Source organism: Macaca thibetana, chromosome 5 (genome assembly GCF_024542745.1).
Source record: "Macaca thibetana thibetana isolate TM-01 chromosome 5, ASM2454274v1, whole genome shotgun sequence".
Taxonomy (NCBI): domain Eukaryota; kingdom Metazoa; phylum Chordata; class Mammalia; order Primates; family Cercopithecidae; genus Macaca; species Macaca thibetana.
Window position 1 is genome coordinate 107,749,046 of NC_065582.1, and position 19,791 is coordinate 107,768,836.

The window sequence follows — 19,791 nt, forward strand, 5'->3', positions numbered from 1 at the left end:
TGCCTCGGCCTCCCAAAGTGCTGGGATTATAGGCATGAGCCACCACAAATTCCATTTTTTGAAGGAAACTTGTAAGTTAGCAAATTGCTAAATCCAGGGATCTTTTTCAGTTCTCATTTGACACTGTTAATTCTCTACTTTTTAAGAATCCATCTCAGGTGTATGAACTTGGAAGAATAATGAAGCCCGTTTGACCTCAGTTTTCTTGTGTTAAAACTTAAAACAGCTCTTAAGTTTTTTTGAGTATCAAATGCAGCAATATATCTGAAAATATCTGGCATCTAGTTAGTAGCTCAAAACTAACCTGACAGCCTGTGATGCTTTAGTTGCTGCCTGGCTCTTGAAATATCTAAAATAGTTTTTTTTCCTATTGTTTTCCTCCCTCCATCTTCTTTAAATAAAGACATTCTCTAAGGCACATATTTTGAACTTTATCTCTTTACCTTATCTGTTGGAAATCTCATCTACTTGCAGATTTCTAGCTGATAATTTTGGGCTGCCAGCAACCAGATACAGTACGTCCTCACTTAATGTCATTAATAGATTCTTGGAAATTGTGACTTTAAGTGAAATGACATCAAATCATGTCATTTTAATTCAGTGTTGTTTCATTATAACATGGATTAGAAAAGAAAGTTGGTTTTCTTTTACATCATTTCACTTAAAGTTGCAGTTTCCAAGAGCCTATTGAGGACATGGAGGCTCTCAACCTTGAGCCTGCATGTCTTGAAGCTGTCCTAGGCTAAACTCTGGTGATCCATTTCCAATAACCTCTTCCAAACCTTCATTTGAAATGCTTTTTATCACCCCAACTGGAATGTATATGAAACTAAACCCATTGTTTTTATTCCCCTTTCACACATACTAAAGACATACTAAATACACATAATAAGAGTACTAAATACATACTAGCGTTTTAACGGTACTAATATTTCTGCCAACCAGTCAGAAAACCTCACCACCATCCTTGATTCCCCCAGCCCGCCTACATTTTTTAAAGGTCTAGTGGTTTTTCTTTCCATCATGTGCAGATTTTTTCCTTCTCTTATTTGTCCTTAACACAGGTTTCGTGCAGCTGACCTCCTGATTGATCCAGTGGCTGGTATTCTCCACTCTGCCCTGATAATTGGTCACAGTGCCTTGATCGTGTTTATGTGTTACACAAAATATGTAAGGACTTCCCTCTTGCCTCTGAGCTTGTCCGCAAACATGAAGGATTTCAGGCCCGGTTTATCTTTCTAATCTTGCCCCAACCATTCTTCTGATGGTTTACTTCCTGTTCTCAGAACATACCTGTATTCTTCCACATTGTCAGTGCAGAAAAGAGGTATATGCAGGAGAGGTGTGATGTATTTTCTTTCTTTTTTTTTTTTTTTTTTGAGACAGAGTCTTGCTCTGTCGCCCAGGCTGGAGTGCAGTGGCTGGATCTCAGCTCACTGCAAGCTCCGCCTCCCGGGTTTATGCCATTCTCCTACCTCAGCCTACCGAGTAGCTGAGAACACAGTCACCCGCCACCTCGCCTGGCTAGTTTTTTGTATTTTTTATTAGAGATGGGGTTTCACCGTGTTAGCCAGGATGGTCTCGATTTCCTGACCTCGTGATCCGCCCATCTTGGCCTCCCAAAGTGCTGGGATTACAGGCTTGAGCCACCATGCCCGGCCGATGTATTTTCAAGTAAGCTACTCCATGAGTGACTAGTACTGAATCCCTCTGAAACTTCCAAGGAGGCTTATGAAATGAATCTTAGAACCAGCTTCCATATTGGTTGCCCCACAGCTATTAACTCCCCACACTTCCAGGTAGTGAATGAGTAAGTACAGAGCAGTGCTTTTTGGTTGGACCTGCTCGAAGCCAGTCACAGCTTACACGAAATTGATCCTTCATAGCTGGCATAAGATGTTGGGTCAAGAGGTTTTTGAAATGGTGCATAGCATGTGTCTATAATGGTGTGAAAGTTAAAAATTCCAGAAGATACAGAAGAATGTAAAGTGAGAAGTTATGTCTCTTTTCCTTTTTTGTATTCTAGAAAAAGTTTGCCAACCCCTGTTCTAGTCATTCTGGTTCCTTTCCTGGAAACATTCGTCATTAACTTGTTTCTTGAGACTTGGTGTGTATTTACGATACTTACACCGTCCACATACACACATACTTAGTATATACTTTTTCTCAACTTCAAAATATCTTAATGATTTTCTATATTAGTATATAGAATATTCTTATTATTTTTTTAGCTCTATAATATTGTTATGTGGATCTACCATTTATGTAACTCGTTTTCTATCAATGGACATTCAGTTGTTTTTTTCTTTCTCTTTGTTTGGAGACAGGGTCTCACTCTGTTGCCCAGGCTGGAGTGCAGTGATGTGATCTCTGCTCACTGCAACTTCCACCTCCTGGGCTCAAGCGATCCCTCTCAACTCACAGCCTCCCAAACAGCTGGAAACTACAAGTGTGTGCCACCACACCCAACTAATCTTGTATTTTTTGTAGAGACAGGGTCTCACTTTGTTGCCCAGGCTGGTCTTGAACTCCTGGCTGGGCTCAAGGGCTCCACCCATCTCCCAAAGTGCTGGGATTACAGGCATGAACCACCAAGCTGACATTTAGTTATTTTGTCTCTTTATTACAAATGATAGCATTACATTTATACATATTTGTAATCCAAAAAGGTCAATTTCTTGAGTGTTCCTATCTTGAACTTTTTTCTGTAATAGGCCTCCCATATTCATTGCCCACAAGTTTGCATCAGTTTTATTGTAGTGGGTCAGGATCGTTAAGAGCTGGAGTTGCTGGGATAGGCCTTTCTCAAGAGGTTCTACTTGAGTTGGACCTTGAGGAATCTAGATGAAGAGGGGGATAATGAAAAGGAGGTGGGAAGGGAAAAAGGACTGTGTGGCCAAAGTCTTGTGGTTAGCAAAAGGCTGGCATGCTTTTGAGCTGCACTGCCCAGCACTGTAACCATGAGCCATGAGTACGTGTGGCTGTGAGCACTTGCTATGTGGCAAATCCAGAGTTGAGGTGTGCAGTGAGTGAGTACCCACCAGGGTCTGAAGACTTAGTATGAAAAAAAGAATGTTAAAATAGCTCAGTAGTTTTAAAAATACTGCTTGTAATTTAAATAGTAGCATTTTGAATATATTGGGTGAAGTAAAATGTTATTAAATTTTTTACCTGGTTTTACTTTTAAATACATGGCTACCAGAAAATGTAAAAATGCATTATGTGGCCCACCTTTTTGGCTGCATGGTTTTTTGTTAGACTCTGCTCTGGCTCATGCTTCAGGATGGAGAAACAGGTTCAGTTGGGGAACCTGGTATGTGCTTCAGTGCGAACTGTTGTATAGTTATCGGAATCAAGTATTTGGTATGAAAAAACCATTATGTTTCTTAAAACAGTAAGTAACGTGAAATTAGTTTCAGGAAGATTCAACTGTTCATATTTTGTAGCACTGCAAAAACTAATTGAGTACTTACTGTGTACTGAGCACCGTCCTAAAGGGCTTTATTCATTTAATCCTCACAGCAACCTTTGAGACATAAGTAGCCCTTATGTTATAGATGAACTTGAGTCTTAGGGAGGTGTACCTACTGGCCCAAGGTCATGCCATAACTGATAATGCCTTGGCTATGAACCCAGGCAGTCTGATTCCAGAGCCTATACACTTAACCACTACACTGTGTCCCTGTGAAGGTGAATTAGACAAAGAAGATGATCCTTGCACATAGCAGTGAAGGAATGGTAATGGATCACTTTCTAATCCTGTTAATATTTTAATTTTAAAAAATCTTGTGTCTTCACAGTACCCTGATACTTTTCGTTTTTAAGTTCTTGTCACCATGGTTGGTTGTATGATTTTGGCCACCCAGGACCAGCATAGTATGTAACAAGCTTTAAGTTTATTTTGCTTGTGTTTCGTGTATAGGAAAGTTTTAAGAGTATGTAGTGTTTTAAAATTTTGTTTTGTTTTACAGTCATGCATCACTTAATGATGGGGATGTGTTCTGAGAAATGCATTATCAGGCAATTTCATTGTTGTGTAGACGTCCTCGAGTGTACTCAACACAAACCTAGATGTATAACCTGCCACACACGTAGGCTAAACAGTATGGTGTATGGCTCCTAGGCTACAAATCTGTACAGGGTGTTACTGTATTAAATACTGTAGGCAGTTGTAACATCATATATATATATGAAAACATAGAAAAGGTACAGTAAAAAATTTGGTACTGTAATCTTATGGGACTACTGCTGTATATTCGGCCCATCATTGATCAAAATGTCGTTATGTGGTGCATGTCGGTACTCTTAAAGCAAATTTTATTTTATCCCTACATTTCACAGAGGAACAGAGATGAAATAATGTGGCTGAGGTTTCATGGCTGGGAATTATAAAACCATGAGACTATGTAGCTTTGATCACTATTGTGTTTGATTTAAAAAGTAAACATTTTGTGTTTGAGCTTAGCACTAAGTGATCATAAATGGTGTATATTTATTCCTAAAATTTTTCTGGGATTTCAGATCCTGAAATTTTACACTAACCTTTAAAAAGCATATTCAGGAGGAAAATGTGTCAGAGCCAAGTTGAAATTTGAAATGCATATATATATATATATAAATTCTTAATATTGAAAGAGAAAGGAAGTTGTTGTTTTGAGAAGGGAGCTTGCTCCATCACGCAGACTGGAGTGCAGTGGTGCCATCATAGCTCACTGCAGGAAGCTCTTTTTTTTTTTTTTTTGAGACGAAGTCTTGGCTCTGTCACCCGGGCTGGAGTGCAGTGGCGGGATCTCGGCTCACTGCAGACTCCTCCTCCCAGCTTCAAGCAATTCTCCTGCCTCAGCCTCCTGAATAGCTGAAATTACAGGTACCCGCCACCATGCCCAGCTAAGTTTTGTATTTTTAGTAGAGAGAAGGTTTCACCATGTTGGCCAGTCTGGTCTTGAACTCCTGACCTCATGATCCACCCGCCTCGGCCTCCCAAAGTGCGGGGATTACAGGCGTCAGCCACCGCACCCGGCCAGGAAGCTCATTTTTAAAGGACCATCCATGTAGATGGAACCAAAATAGTAGTGGAGAAGCCCTTAAAATGATACTTGCTTAATTAATTAAACTTAATTCATTAAGAGGTAGCTGTCAAGGCAGCTTAATTAAAATTAAAATTAACCATTTTGTTAAATTTGTTAAATTTCTCCAGTATTTAGCTCAGAGGTCTAGTCTTAATGGTAATGCTTAAATTTTTCTGATCTTTACTGTGGAATTTTGGAATCAGGTTTATGTTATGTGTTAAGGAATGACATGCACACTAAGAATTTACAATTATATTCTTATCTCTGACTAGGGCCTTTGTAATAAATCTGTTTTTACCCTGTCCAAAATGACTGTGTTCTTGGGTTTCTTTTTCTTTATCTCTTGGGTTTCTAGAGATTCATAAGCTTTAAAAATTAAAAATAAGCTATTAGGATTGGAAGAGACCTTTGGAAGTGGTTTATCTAGCTCAGGGCATCTCAGTCTGGGAACTGTTGACATTTTGGATACATCATTCTTGGTTGTGGAAGGACTGACTGTCCTGTGCATTGTAGGATGTTTAGCAGCGTATCTGGCCTCTACCCACTAGATGCCAGTAGTTCCCCTTTGATTGTGACAACTAAAAATGTCTCCAAACATTGTCAGATGTCCCCCGGGAGACACAATCGCCCTGGTTGAGAACCGTTTGTCTAGCCCATTTCCCGGGAGTGGTGGTTCCCTTCTCTGGAACTCAGACATTGAGAAGAGAAGGGTATTTACCACCTCCTCTAGCAGTCCATTCCAACTTGAGGTGCCTCTTTGGAGATAGAAATCTCTCCTCTGTTAAGCTAAAACCTGCCATCTGTAACTTTTTAGTTCTGCCTCTTAGGACCATATACATTGGATAGATTCACATACACACTTTCCCAATTATTGGAACATGATACCCTGTCCTTCCTGGTCCCTCATGGGGTTGTTTTAGAGCCAAGTCAGCACACTTTGTAGTTGCCAGAAAGTAAGTATTTTAGGCCATGTATTTACAGGCTACCAATCTCTGATGCATAATCTTCCTTTCCTTCCTTCCCTCCTTCTTGCCTTCCAGCAACCTTCCCTCCCTTTCTCTTTCTTCTTATTTCTTGTAACCTCTTAAAAATGTAAAAAAACATTTTTTTTGTTCTTACAGGCTGGGTTTTGGCTTCAGTAACTTGCCATCCCTGGTTTTAGAGTCTTTGACATCTCTGCTAATCTTCAGAAGGCAGTGCAGTGCTTTAGAACTGTGTGTAGAACTTTGGGGAAGGTCTGAGCAGCATAGAATAACGTTGGACTTGTCACTAACTCCTTCAAGCGAAAAGCTTACTGCTTTTTTGTAGCTTTGTCACATTTTCAGCATAATGACAGCCAAGACACTGGTTTGTCTTTTTCATTAGCCACTTTCCTTCCCCTCCCCCACTTTTTTTTTTGAGACTGAGTTTCACTCATTGCCCATTGTGCAATGGCGTGATCTCAGCTCACTACAACCTCCGCCTCCCAGGTTGAAGCAATTCTCCCGTCTCAGCCTTTCAAGTAGCTGGGATTACAGGCTCCCGCCACCATGCCCGGCTAATTTTTGTATTTTTAGTAGAGATGGGGTTTCATCATGTTGACCAGGCTGATCTGGAACTCCTGACCTCAGGTGATCCACCCGCCTCAGCCTCCCAAAGTGCTGAGATTACAGGCGTGATGTATGGTGCCTGGCTAGGCCACTTTACCTTCTAAGATATTTTTAGACTTCAGCATAGGACCATCCGTTAAACAGCTGTATTAAACTTGTCTTAGCTGGAACCAGCTCTCTATACCCTGCTGAGGTTTGTGGGTCTTAATTTGTCCTTCAGAGTGTTAATGAAATTTTTCTTAGCTTCATGTCATTCAAATGTTTAATAAACATACCTGGGTCTTTCACGTAAGTTACTAATACAAATTTGAATGAGACATAGCTAATAACTAAATTTCAAATCACAAATGCCTAACAAATAAGGTAATTTTGGCCAGGCGTGGTGGCTCACGCCTGTAATCTCAGCACTTTGGGAGGCTGAGGTGGGTGGATCACTTTAGGTCAGGAGTTCAAGACCAGCCTGGCCAACATGATGAGAAACCCCCTTTTGACCAAAAATACAAAAATTAGTGGTGCATGCCTATAATCCCAGTTACTTCTGAGGCTGAGGCAGGAGAATCGCTTGAACCCAGGAGGTGGAGGTTGCAGTGAGCCAAGATCGCACCACTGCACTCGGCACTCCAGCCTGAGTGACAGAGTGAGATTGTCTCAAAAAAAAAAAAAAAATTAATGGATATAGCAGGTCTGTACTCTGTTCTTAAAATTGTTTTGGAGAATTTATATATACATATATGTATCTGCATCATACATGTTTAGTATCCTCAATCTAAAATCACAGTGCTCCAGAATCTGAAACTTTTTGAGCACTGACATGCTCACATGAAATGCTCAATGGAACATTTTGGATTTCTGGATGAGGGATACTCAACTATGATACAAATATTCCAAAATCTAAAAAAATCCAAAATTCCAAATACTTCTGGTCCCAGGCATTTCAGGTAAGAGATACTCAAATTGTAGCAACCACCGTCAGAGGTTACTGTCATTACTGATGGCTTTCAGAGTGATTAGACAGTAAATAAGTGTAATGACCATGACAAGAAAGTTTTCAAAAAAACTAAATCTTATTTACATGTAAAGTAAAATAATTTTAAATAATGATTTTAAGAAGTAACTGATCTTTTGTTTTGCAGAAAATATTTACACCAGCAGCTCCAGTTCATACCAATAAAGAAGATCCTGCTACCCAAACTAATTTGGGATTTATCCATGCATTTGTTGCTGCCATATCAGTTATTATTGTGTCTGAATTGGGTGATAAGACATTTTTTATAGCAGCCATCATGGCAATGCGCTATAACCGCCTGACCGTTCTGGCTGGTGCAATGCTTGCCTTGGGACTAATGACGTGCTTGTCAGGTGAGTGTACTTTTTCCCCCATGAGTTCGCTGAATTAAAGGGAAAGCATGTTGTGTGACATGAAGTCATTGAGTCATTGACCTAGTCCTATGGGAATTTGGCTTACACCGTATTTGTGATCTTCCAACCTTTTATTTGTGTATTCTTTCCTTGTGTATCCTCTAAAATAATTTTGTACCCTCTGTCGCATAGGTGTCTATAATTTTTCATCTTAAGGAATTGCAAAGATCTAATTTCTGTTATAATGTGTAAAGTAAGACTGTTGGGGCTGTGCACAGTCGCTCACGCCTGTAATCCCAGCACTTTGGGAGGCCAAGGCGGGCGGACCACAAGGTCAGGAGTTCGAGACCAGCCTGACCAACGTGGTGAAACCCCATCTCTACTGAAAATACAAAAATTAGCTGGGTATGGTGGCGGGCGCCTGTTATCCCAGCTACTCAGGAGGCTGAGGCAGGAGAATCGCTTGAACCCAGGAGGCAGAAGTTGCAGTGAGCCAAGATCGTGCCACTGCACTCCAGCCTGGGTAACAGAGTGAGACTCCCGTCTCAAAAAAAAAAAAAAGAGAGACTGTTAGGATGTTTTAAAAATATACCCAGTGAGTCTAAATACCATTAGCAATTTGATACCCACTATGACCATCATTCCTTTAAAACAAATGTGAATATACTTTTTTAACAGTTGGAAATTTACATTTTTTTCTTCCTATAATTTATATTTTCATTAACTTTCCTTAATTTTACCCTAATGATTATCAGTTTTTGCTTCAAAATGTATTACAGAGCTGATCCAAGTGCAGTGGTGTTTACAACTAATTGATGACAAACCAGTTACAGATTTCTTTCTTCCTTGTCCACTCCCACTGCTTCACTTTATGAGCCTAAAGAAATATATGTGTGGATCACCCCGTCATATCTACCTGCAATAAAAATATGCATTTAATATCATTGAATTTTCAAAGATATTGTAAATTTCTCCTAGTAAATCTCTAAGTGTTAACTCTATGAATTGAGCATTTCATGTGAGCATGTCAGTGCTCAAAAAGTTTCAGATTCTGGAGCACTGTGATTTTAGATTGAGGATACTAAACATGTATGATGCAGATACATATATGTATATATAATTGAGTTATTAGTACTCAAAGAAAATATATTACAGATTTAAATAATCATTTTTAAAAAGTGGAAATACATCTCTTAATGAGACGATAGAGCTATTTTTTATTCATTTATGTATTTTTTTTTTTTTTTTAGAGACAGGGTCTTGCTCTATCACTCAGAGGGCTGGAGTGCAGTGGCATGATCATAGCTCACTGAAACCTGGAGCTCCTGGGCTCAAGTGATCCTTCCACGTCAGCCTCCTGAGTAGCTGGGACCATGTCACTATGCCCAGCTAAATTTTTTGTTTTTTTGTAGAAACAGGGTCTGGCTGTGTTGCCCAGGCTGATCTTGAACTCTTGGGCTTAAGCTATCCTTCCACCTCAACAATACCAATGTACTGATATTATAGGTATGTGTGCCTGGCCCATCCTTTTACCTTGTATTTATTTTTTAAATTTTTATTTATTTATCTTTTTATTTATTTTGAGACAGATTCTTGCTCTGTCACCCAGGCTGGAGTGCAGTGGCATGATCCCGGCTCACTGCAGCCTCCGCCTCCGGGCTCAGGCAGTTTTCGTGCCTCAGCCTCCCAAGTAGCTGAGACTGGTGGCACGTGCCATCACGCCTAGCTACTTGCTGTATGTTTCGGTAGAGATGGAGTTTCTCATGTTGGCCAGGCTGGTCTTAAACTCCTGACCTCAAGTGATCGCCCGCCTTGGCCTCCCAAAGTGCTGGGATTATAGGCGTGAGCTACTGCACCTGGCCCCTGGCCCATCATTTTACAATTTTTAAACATTTTATAGAAATAATTTTAAGTTTACAAAGCAGCAAAAATAAAATAGTACAAAGAACACTTATATATCTTTTGCCTAGATTCACCTGTTAACATTTTATCCCATTTGTTTTAGCATTTGTACTCTATCTAAATAAAATTATAAATGTGTATATATACTCATGGTTTAAATACCTGTCTATAGTGTGTACATATACATACATTATGAGCTATGTAATGCACACACATACACACAACATTTAATATATTTTATGTATTGATACAGTACTTGAATCTGTCATCCATATTTTAATTTTGGATGACCCAATGTCCTTTCTTTTTTTGTTTTTTGAAAGGACATAGGCTGGGCGCGGTGGCTCATGCCTGTAATCCCAGCACTTTGGGAGGCCGAGGCGGGCGGATCACAAGGTCAGGAGATTGAGACCATCCTGGCTAACACGGTGAAACCCCATTTCTACTAAAAAAGTACAAAAAATTAGCCGGGCTTGGTGGCGGGCACCTGTAGTTCCTGCTACTCGGGAGGGTGAGGCAGGAGAATGGCGTGAACCTGGGAGGCAGAGCTTGCAGTGAGCCGAGATCGTGCCACTGCACTCCAGCCTGGGGGACAGAGCGAGACTTCGTCTCAAAAAAAAAAAGAAAAAGAAAGAACATAAAACTTATTAAATATGTCACTTGTGGCAGCAGTTTTATGTAATTTAAGTGGATGTAACAGTCTTTTTATTATTATTTTGTCTCAACTGTTAAGTCATATGTCTTTATTTCTACATCTTCCTTCTCTTTCACAGCTTTAGTTTTATAGATTTAACCACTTTTTTTTTTTTAATACTTTAAGTTCTGGGATACATGTGCAGAACGTGCAGGTTTGTTACGTTAGGTATACGTGTGCCATGGTGATTTGTTGCACTCATCAACCTGTCATCTAGGTTTTAAGCCCCGCATGCATTAGGTATTGGTCCTAATGCTCTCCCTCCCCTTGCCCCCAACCCCTCGATAATGTCCTTTATATCAGTGTTTTTCCCTTCAGTCTAGGTCAGGTATTGCATTTAGTTATTTATTTATTTTTTTTAGTCTTTTAATCTGAAATATGTCCATCGCCTTTTTTAAAAATGTTTTCTGCCGGGCGCGGTGGCTCAAGCCTGTAATCCCAGCACTTTGGGAGGCCGAGACGGGCGGATCACGAGGTCAGGAGATCGAGACCATCCTGGCTAACACAGTGAAAACCCCGTCTCTACTAAAAAATACAAAAACTTAGCCGGGCGAGGTGGCGGGCGCCTGTAGTCCCAGCTACTCGGGAGGCTGAGGCAGGAGAATGGCGTGAACCCGGGAGGCGGAGCTTGCAGTGAGCTGAGATCCGGCCACTGCACTCCAGCCTGGGTGACAGAGCAAGACTCCGTCTCAAAAAAAAAAAAAAAAAAAAAAAAAAATGTTTTCTGACATCAGCTTTTTTGGGAGAATACAGTGCATCCCCCCTCCCCCGGCGGAATGGACTGTTCCCCATTTCTTGTTTGTCTGATGTTTCTTCATGGTTAGATTGAGGTAGGCATTCCTGACTAGAAAACTGCATAGGTGATACTTTGTCTCTCCAAGAATATCTCATCTGGAAGCACATGGTGTCCATTTATCCCTCATTGGTGACATTAATTTTGGTGACCCAGTCAGGATTTCTTTTCTGTGTTGTCTTTGTCTTCCCTTGTAACTAATATCTAATCTGTAGGGATATGCTTAAAGACAGTACAAACACCCTCTTCCTCATCAAAATTTCTCCAAAGATTTTGCATCAGTTGATGATTCTTGCATAATTAAATCTTTCCTTGATGTTTGCAAAATGACGACTTTTAATTCTAGTACTTGCATATTCACCAGTAAGCCTTGACATTCTACTGCCAGCGAGAGCTCTCCTTCCTTTCCCATTTGTTTGTCTTTTTACTATTAGTACAAACTCATGGATTCCTTTTTTCAGTGGTTTATAATTAATTATTTAACTATTTTGCTGATTAAATTATCCCAGGTTAGGCCAGTGGGAGCCTTTTCAAACTGTGTCCTGTGTCTTTGTGGCATGCTTCCATTTGTTTTTGCTCCTCACTTTATAGTACAACAAGATATTACAGGTTCATCATGCTCCTGCTCTGCCCAGTCCTGGAACTGGCCATTTCTCAGAGGAGTTTTGAGGAGCTTTTTAGGGGAGAATGTTATTAGAACCCAAGATCTCGGTGCAAGGTTACTGAGCTCATTGTTACAAATTGCCTCTTGTCTTTTCAGCGGACAGAGCTAGAAAATATGTGCTTGTATCCTGTGTGTATACTTACATATATACAAATATACATCCATACATATACACACACACAATAATTTAAATACAGATGTGCACGCAGACATAGGTTTGCTACATTTCTAACCATGATTTTAAGATCTTTTAAGTTTTGTAATGTAGGGAATTTACATACAGGTTATACATTTAATTTTCAGGCAGGTTTATAAGTGTTGCACCCATTTCATAAAAAGAGCTAGTGAATTAAAGAGTAATTGTATTTTTCTTTCTTTCTTTCTTTTTTGAGATGGGGTCTCACTCTGTTGCCCATGCTGGGATGCAGTGGCATGATTACAGCTCACTGCAGCTTTGACCTCCTGGGCTCAAGTGATCCTTCTACCTCAGCCCCTCAAGTAGGTTGGAACCACAGGTGTGTGCCACCCCATCAGGCTAATTTTTGTATTTTTTTTGTGGAGACAGGATTTCACCGTGTTGACCAGTGGTCTCAAGCTCCTGGGCTCAAGTAATCCGCCCGACTTGGTCTCCCAAAGTGCTGGGATTACAGGCATGAGCCACCGTGCCTGGCCAGAGTAATTGTATATATTATATGTATGGTCGTATCCTCTATTCCTTACGTAGTTGTTTTTGTTTGTTTTTGAGACAGGGTTTCACTGTGTTTCCCAGGCTGGTCTGGAACTTCTAGGCTCAAGCAATCCTTCCGCCGTGGTCTCCCAGAGTGCTGGGATTATGCCACTTTGCCCAGCCAAATTTTTAAGTTTTAATTACTGAATTAGTATTACTGATGTAGTTGTGTTTCCCCGTTAGGATTTGAGTTCTTGATATAGTTCCAAGCATCATTTTTTATATAACTTACACAGATGTCTTATCAGTGGGAAAGAGTGGAACTGAATGTTTGAGCCTGTTGTAACATTATTTTAATATATGTTATAAGAATTTTTAGGTTTTTTTTTTTTTTCATAAAATGTACTTATTTTAAATAGTTACAAAGGAGCAGAGTTTGAATCTTGCTATGTGAGAATCTTGTCATGATGCTTCACTAGAAGTTTGTAATTTAAAGATGTGTGATGAAGAAATACCACTATGAAAGTGGTGTGGCTTCCAGGTAGTAATATCTCAACTCTTGAGAGGGCCTCTGAGCTAATCTCTACCCCAGGTACTGTGCCTTGCACAACGTAGAGGCAAGCCAGCCTCTGGCTGAACATGCCTGGAAAGGAGTTCAATATCTTATTTAACATCTCTCTGAAAGATGTGCCATCTTCGGCTGGACCATTGGCTTCTGAATAAGCTGTGTTAGGCCTGGGCTAGATCTGAGGGTTTACTATTGGTGGAGGGAAAGAACTGGAACTACTTGAGTTTATTACATGCTAGATTAGCTTCTAATGTGAACCATTTTTCTTTCAACAGTGATAAATTTTTATTTCTGAAGTTAACTGTTCCTTTAGTCGGTCATGATACACACTCATTAACAAACATACTGTTGTATTTTTTCCAGTTTTGTTTGGCTATGCCACCACAGTCATCCCCAGGGTCTATACATACTATGTTTCAACTGTATTATTTGCCATTTTTGGCATTAGAATGCTTCGGGAAGGCTTAAAGATGAGCCCTGATGAGGGTCAAGAGGAACTGGAAGAAGTTCAAGCTGAATTAAAGAAGAAAGATGAAGAAGTAAGCCATGGCACCATTGATCTGGACCAGAAAGGCACTCAACTAGGAATAAACACTCCAGAGGTTTCTCAGTGGCCCCATCTGTGTGATATGTGTGGGCTACACCAAAATAACGTCTTTTGCTTAGTTCTGTTCTTATACCTGTCTGTGATCTGACTTGGGGTTGGTGTGAATGTAGTAGAGAAAGGAAGCTGAGAGATGAATACTGAGCACAGGTAATCAGTTTCCTTAATTAGGTTGATTATAAGCTCCTGAAAAGCAGGAACTGTATTTTATAATTTTACATGTTTCTCCCATAGTGTCTGGGATAGTAAATGATCAGTAAATCCTGTTTGGTTTGTTCAGCTGAGGAGAAACGGAAGAATTGAGACTATAGCATTTGTTGCTGTGTGAGACCAGTGCTTCAGAGGGGAAGTTTGGGGGTCACGTAAATGTAGTTTTTTTGGAGCATATTTCATAGAATTTAAACACTTATAAAAGAAAAATTAAGTGATTTGTGTGCTATTTTATTTGCTTCCTGTGCTTACTTTCATTTGTTTATTATTTATTTTAGTTCCAACGAACCAAACTTTTAAATGGACCAGGAGATGTCGAAACGGGTACAAGCATAACAGTACCTCAGAAAAAGTGGTTGCATTTTATTTCACCCATTTTTGTTCAAGCTCTTACATTAACATTCTTAGCAGAATGGGGTGATCGCTCTCAACTAACTACAATTGTATTGGCAGCTAGAGAGGTGAGTGATATTTGAGAGGAGACTGTTTAAAACGAAATGCAATTAATATTACTTTGTTCCAGAAAACACTGGACACACTCAAGTGGGCCACAGCATTCCTTCATATGCAAGACTGTTTTACATCTGATGATTCTGCCAGTCTCTAAAATTGGCCTTCTCCCAGTTCCTGCCACCTGCAGGTGATATTCTTGTAACCAAGCTTAGTTGGACTGTTTTTACTCATCCTCTTCCCTTTGGTTTTGCCAAAATGATACTGTGGTACTAGTCATCTTAGCTTGGTTTTCTTTCTTATCATAGAACTTTCTTTTTTATAGTAGTTGAGAATATGAATCGGTATAATTGAAGGCCATTTTGGTGTTTAATAAAGTGTATAGCTTTTGGTTTATCTGTTACACTAAAGAAATTGAGTGTTGCACAGACTACTTACAATTATTGTAACTTAGTAGAAATTTAGAAGCAGCCTAATAATCCAGCAGAAAATTGGTTCAACTATTTACAAATCTCTGTGTAGCTCTTAGAATATTCACTCTTCAACATCATTTTAGTGACATGGAAAAATTTTAAAAGGAGGTTTACTTTTAAAATATAAAAAGAAGGCCGGGCGCGGTCCCTTAGGCCTGTAATCTCAGCACTTTGGGAGGCCAAGGTGGGCGGATCACCTGCGATCAGGAATTTGAGACCAGCCTGGCCAGCATGGAGAAACCCCTACTACTAGAAATACAAAAATTAGCTGGGCAAGGTGGCTCATGCCTGTAATCTTAGCTACTCAGGAGGTTGAGGCAGGAGAATTACTTGAACCAGGGAAACAGAGGTTCCAGTGAGCCTAGATTGCGCCACTGCACTCCAGCCTGGGCAGCAGAGCGAGACTCTATCTCAAGAAATTAAATAAATGATACATAAAAAGAACAAAAAAGACTTAAGGAAATAAAAACATTGTTTTTATTTCAGTGCTTATGTATCGTTGCGTACTGCTGTTATGGGTAATTTGTTTTATTTATTTACTTTTTGGTTGGGGTGGGGTCTCACCATGTTGTCCAGGCCCGTTTTGAACCCCTGGCCTTGAAACTTCCTGCCTCAGCCTCGCAAATAATCCTTTTGGGATTATAGGCGTGAGCCACTGCTCTGGCCTAGGTGACTTGTTTGTTTCTGTGTAGGAACTTTCTGTTAGGTCTTAGCCCAAGAATCCTAAGTCCTGGAGTGGGAAGCTAATGGCCTCAGCTCATCTTGTTGTAGCTTTTACTCTTCAGATGAAGAACCTGACACCCAGAGAGATCGAGTGACTTGTGTGAGGGAGTAAGCTGGCTGTCTGTGGCCTTCTTCACAGTTGTTCAATGCCACTTACTTAAAACATGCCCACTGATTTTTTTATTTAATTTTTCTTTTGAGGAATAGCGAGGTTTTGTATGAGGTGCCTGTCATTGTTCACACGGATTTATTAAGATTTCCTGTGGAGATGGTTGTGGAATGGAATATTGCTACTGCTTTTCAACCTCTTTTTGATCTTAACTAATGTTATTTCTTATCTGTGTTTATATCAAATTCTTTTTATAAGATTAAAATTGTTTCTAATTTCTTGGAACTGTCTACTGTAAAAGAACAAGTTCTTTAATTATAGGCTGTGGTTTAAAATATAAGACAGTTGAAGACCAGGACTAAGATAGATGGGAAAGGCTGTTTTGTCAGAGAAGCCTCAAAAATGCTGTATTTTGAGGACAAAAAATGGAACTCTGATTTTCACTGGATTCCCGTAAAACAAACTTTCTTTAAAAAATATCACTTTAATTAGCTGGACGTGGTGGCAGGTGCCTGTAATCTTAGCTACTAGGGAGGCTGAGGCAGGAGAATCACTTGAACCCAGGAGGCAGAGGTTGCAGTGAGCCGAGATCGTGCCACTGTTCTCTAGCCTAGGGGACAGAGTGAGACACTATCTTAAAAAAAAAAAAATATATATATGTGTGTGTGTGTGTGTGTGTGTGTATGTATATATATAATGGCTGTACCCTATATTCTTCTTGATTTCTAGCCTTTTATTGGCTTTCAGATTGCCAGAGTTGGACTCAAAAGTAAGTAACCATATTGTTGAAGTGGTAGTGGTTCTACTAGGGTGAGTTATCCTGACAGCAGAATCACTGCGTTTTTCTGTCTGCTCTATGGCATACAGCCATAGACTGTATGCCATAGAGCAATGTGTGAAAGGCTCGAGGCTCCCTACCTACGAGACACCCCGGTCCATTCTAGCAGTATGGCACGTGCTGACTGGGTCTGAGTCTCTTGCTGTATAATCATGTTACTACACTTCCCTGCATTTCCTCATCCAAAAATGGGGATTACCTGCTTTGTGGATCGTTTTGCAGATGAAATAACACACGCAGGGTATCTAGCACGGTCCCACACGTGGCACATTCAGTGTTAGCCACACTTCCATACTAACTGCACTGTGGGGATATATAATGAGCTCTTAAATGGCAGGAATGTTGTGTCTTTTTCTGTTCCTTTAGTATTCCTATTTTTGTTGGTAATTTTTCTTATGAACCATGCAGTTGTCTAGTTCAGGCCATTTTAGTATGCAGTTTTATCTTTGCTTCCAACATGATTTACTGTTCCCAAATTGGATTTCACATAATCCTAGTGTCTTTTGAGATGTGAATTGGTTCTAGGCCAAAAAAGGGTGAGGGGGAAGGAAGAAATTCAGAGTCAAATTTGGCAAATATTATATCCCTGGTGTTTTGTTTTTTGTTTTTAAGACTCAGGCCGGGTGTGGTGGCTCACGTGTTTAATCCCAGCACTTTGGGAGGCCAAGGCAGGCAGATCGCCTGAGGTCAGGAGTTTGAGACCAGCCTGGCCAACATGGAGAAACTCCGTGTCTACTAAAAATACAAAAATTAGGTGGGTGTGGTGGCACTCGCCTGTAGTCTCAGCTACTCAGGAGGCTGAGGCAGGAGAATCGCTCGAACCCGGGTAAGCCGAGATTGTGTCACTGTACTCCACTCTGGGTGACAGAGCTAGATTCCATCTCAAAAAAAAAAAAAAAAAAGGATGACTCAGTATACAAATAAAGACTGAAAAATCCTATATTGAAGGAACTAGTTTACTACTAGTTTATTTTACTTAATCTAGTGCATTTTTAAATATCATTTTCTTTCTTTTTTTTTTGAGACAGGATCTGGCTCTGTTAACCAGGCTGGAGTACAATGGCACAATCTCAGCTCACCTCAACCTCCACCTCCTGGGCTCAAGCCATTCTCCCACCTCAGCATCCCAAGTCTGGGACTACAGATTCCCGCCACCACGGCTGGCTAATTTTGTATTTTTTGTAGAGATAGTGTTTTGCCATGTTGCCCAGGCTGGTCTTGAACTCCTGAGCTCAAGCAATCTGCCCACCTTGGCCTCCCAAAGTGCTGAGATTACGCCTGGCCTAAATATTACTTTCAAATAGAACCATCTTCATGGATAGCAGTTTATAATAAACAAGTAGAATTTGGGAAATGTACTCCCACTCTTCTATTCTTCACAGTGGATGCTTCAGCCAGTTTCCTGTCTCTGCACACACACTGCCCAGCAGCGGGCTTTCCCTTCTCCTGCATAACAGCAGCAGTTCCCTTTCTTCATTCCCACCCATCACAGTGGCAGCCCCTCTACCCTCCTGTATTCTGAATTCCACCCTTATAATATGCTTCGATTTTGCCTTTCTCTCAGCCGTTTTGTGAGCATTGTTCGTGTGTACCAATTTTTTCTCATCCTTTAAAAAGAAAAAGCCCCTTTCCTCAATTCTACATCTCAAATCCCACTTGTGTCAGAGGGCTTGGCTGTGATGGGAATAAGCCTTGGCTCTGCTCTCCTTGCATACTTAGCCCGTGGAAACCCAGTTTCTGGCCTCACCAGGAACACTGTTGTGCTTTGAGCTCCCCATGGCCTTCGATGGTGCCTCCATTGGTCCTCACAGGAGGTAATTGCCTGGCCACCTCACTTGCTTTCTCCTGTGGACCCTTCTTTATCCTTCCTTGAATGCTGCCTTTGCCCCTCATGATTATGTCATCAACATTCTTCTCTTTCTGCTTTCTCTATACCAGGGTTATTGACTCTTTTTTTTTTTTTTTAATTTGAGAGTCTTGTTCTGTCACCTAGGCTGGAGTGCAGTGGTGCAATCTTGGCTTGCTGCAACCTCTGCTTCCTGGATTCAAGCGATTCTAATGCCTCAGCCTCCGAGTAGCTGGGATTAGAGGCATGTGCCACCAAGCTTGGCTAGTTTTTATATTTTTAGTAAAGATGAGGTTTCACCATATTGGCCAGGCTGGTCTCAAACTCCCAACCTCAGGTGATCTGCCTGCCTTAGCCTCCCAGAGTGGTGAGATTACATGTGTGAACCATCCACCCACCATGATTCAGCTGACTCTTAACTTTAAAAATCACATTGGTCTTACCATAGTTCATCCAAAGAATTGTGGGAGAGAAATTTGGGTGTCATGCTTGATTTTTTTTTTGAGATGGTGCAGTGGTGTGATCTCGGCTCACTGCAGTCTCCACCTCCCAGATTCAAGCGATTCTACTGCCTTAGCCTCCCCAGTAGCTGGAACTGCAGGTGCCCGCCACCACACCTGGCTAATTTTTTGTATTTTTAGTAGAGACGGAGTTTCACTGTGTTTTGATCTCCTGACCTTGTGATCCGCCCTCCTCGGCCTCCTGAAGTGCTGGCATTACAGGCATGAGCCACTGCACCCAACCAACTTTTCTTTTTTTAATAAGAGATGGAGTCTTGCTTTGTCACCCAGGATGGAATTTGTAGCACAGTAGTGTGATCATAACTCGCTGTAGCTTCAAACTCAGGCTCAAGTGATCCTTTCACCTCAGCTTCCTTAATAGCTGGAACTACATTCATGAACCACTGCACCATTATTTTATTTTTAAGAGACAGGATCTCGCTGTATTGCTCAGGCTAGTCTCGAACTCCTGGCCTCAAGTGATCCTTCTGCCTTAGCCTCCTGAGTGGCTGGCTCCACTGTGCTTGGCTCTGATATTTTTCCATAAAGCCTATCATTCATTTATCATGGATGTATATTAATTTGCCTTCTTAATTTCTCTCAAATTCACCTGCTTTTTGCCTACAGTCATCTACCCCAATCTGGGGCAGTGCTCTTTCTTTCCAGGGCTGTTGCTGTAGCATTGCAGTGGATCACCCTTCCTTCAGTCTTGTTCCCCTCCGGTTCTTTCTCT

General features: G+C 40.7%; 1 protein-coding gene across 2 annotated transcripts in view; it reads left to right on the forward strand.

Moving 5' to 3' along the window:
- TMEM165 (transmembrane protein 165) overlaps positions 1-19,791 on the forward strand; it is a 777,160-nt gene that overhangs the window by 754,649 nt on the left and 2,720 nt on the right. For both annotated transcript variants that reach the window (XM_050790613.1, XM_050790614.1), the window contains 3 exons: positions 7,792-8,017; positions 13,669-13,844; positions 14,398-14,580. In XM_050790613.1, the coding sequence (XP_050646570.1) occupies positions 7,792-8,017; positions 13,669-13,844; positions 14,398-14,580 (585 nt within the window). The remainder of the gene's footprint in view (positions 1-7,791; positions 8,018-13,668; positions 13,845-14,397; positions 14,581-19,791) is intronic.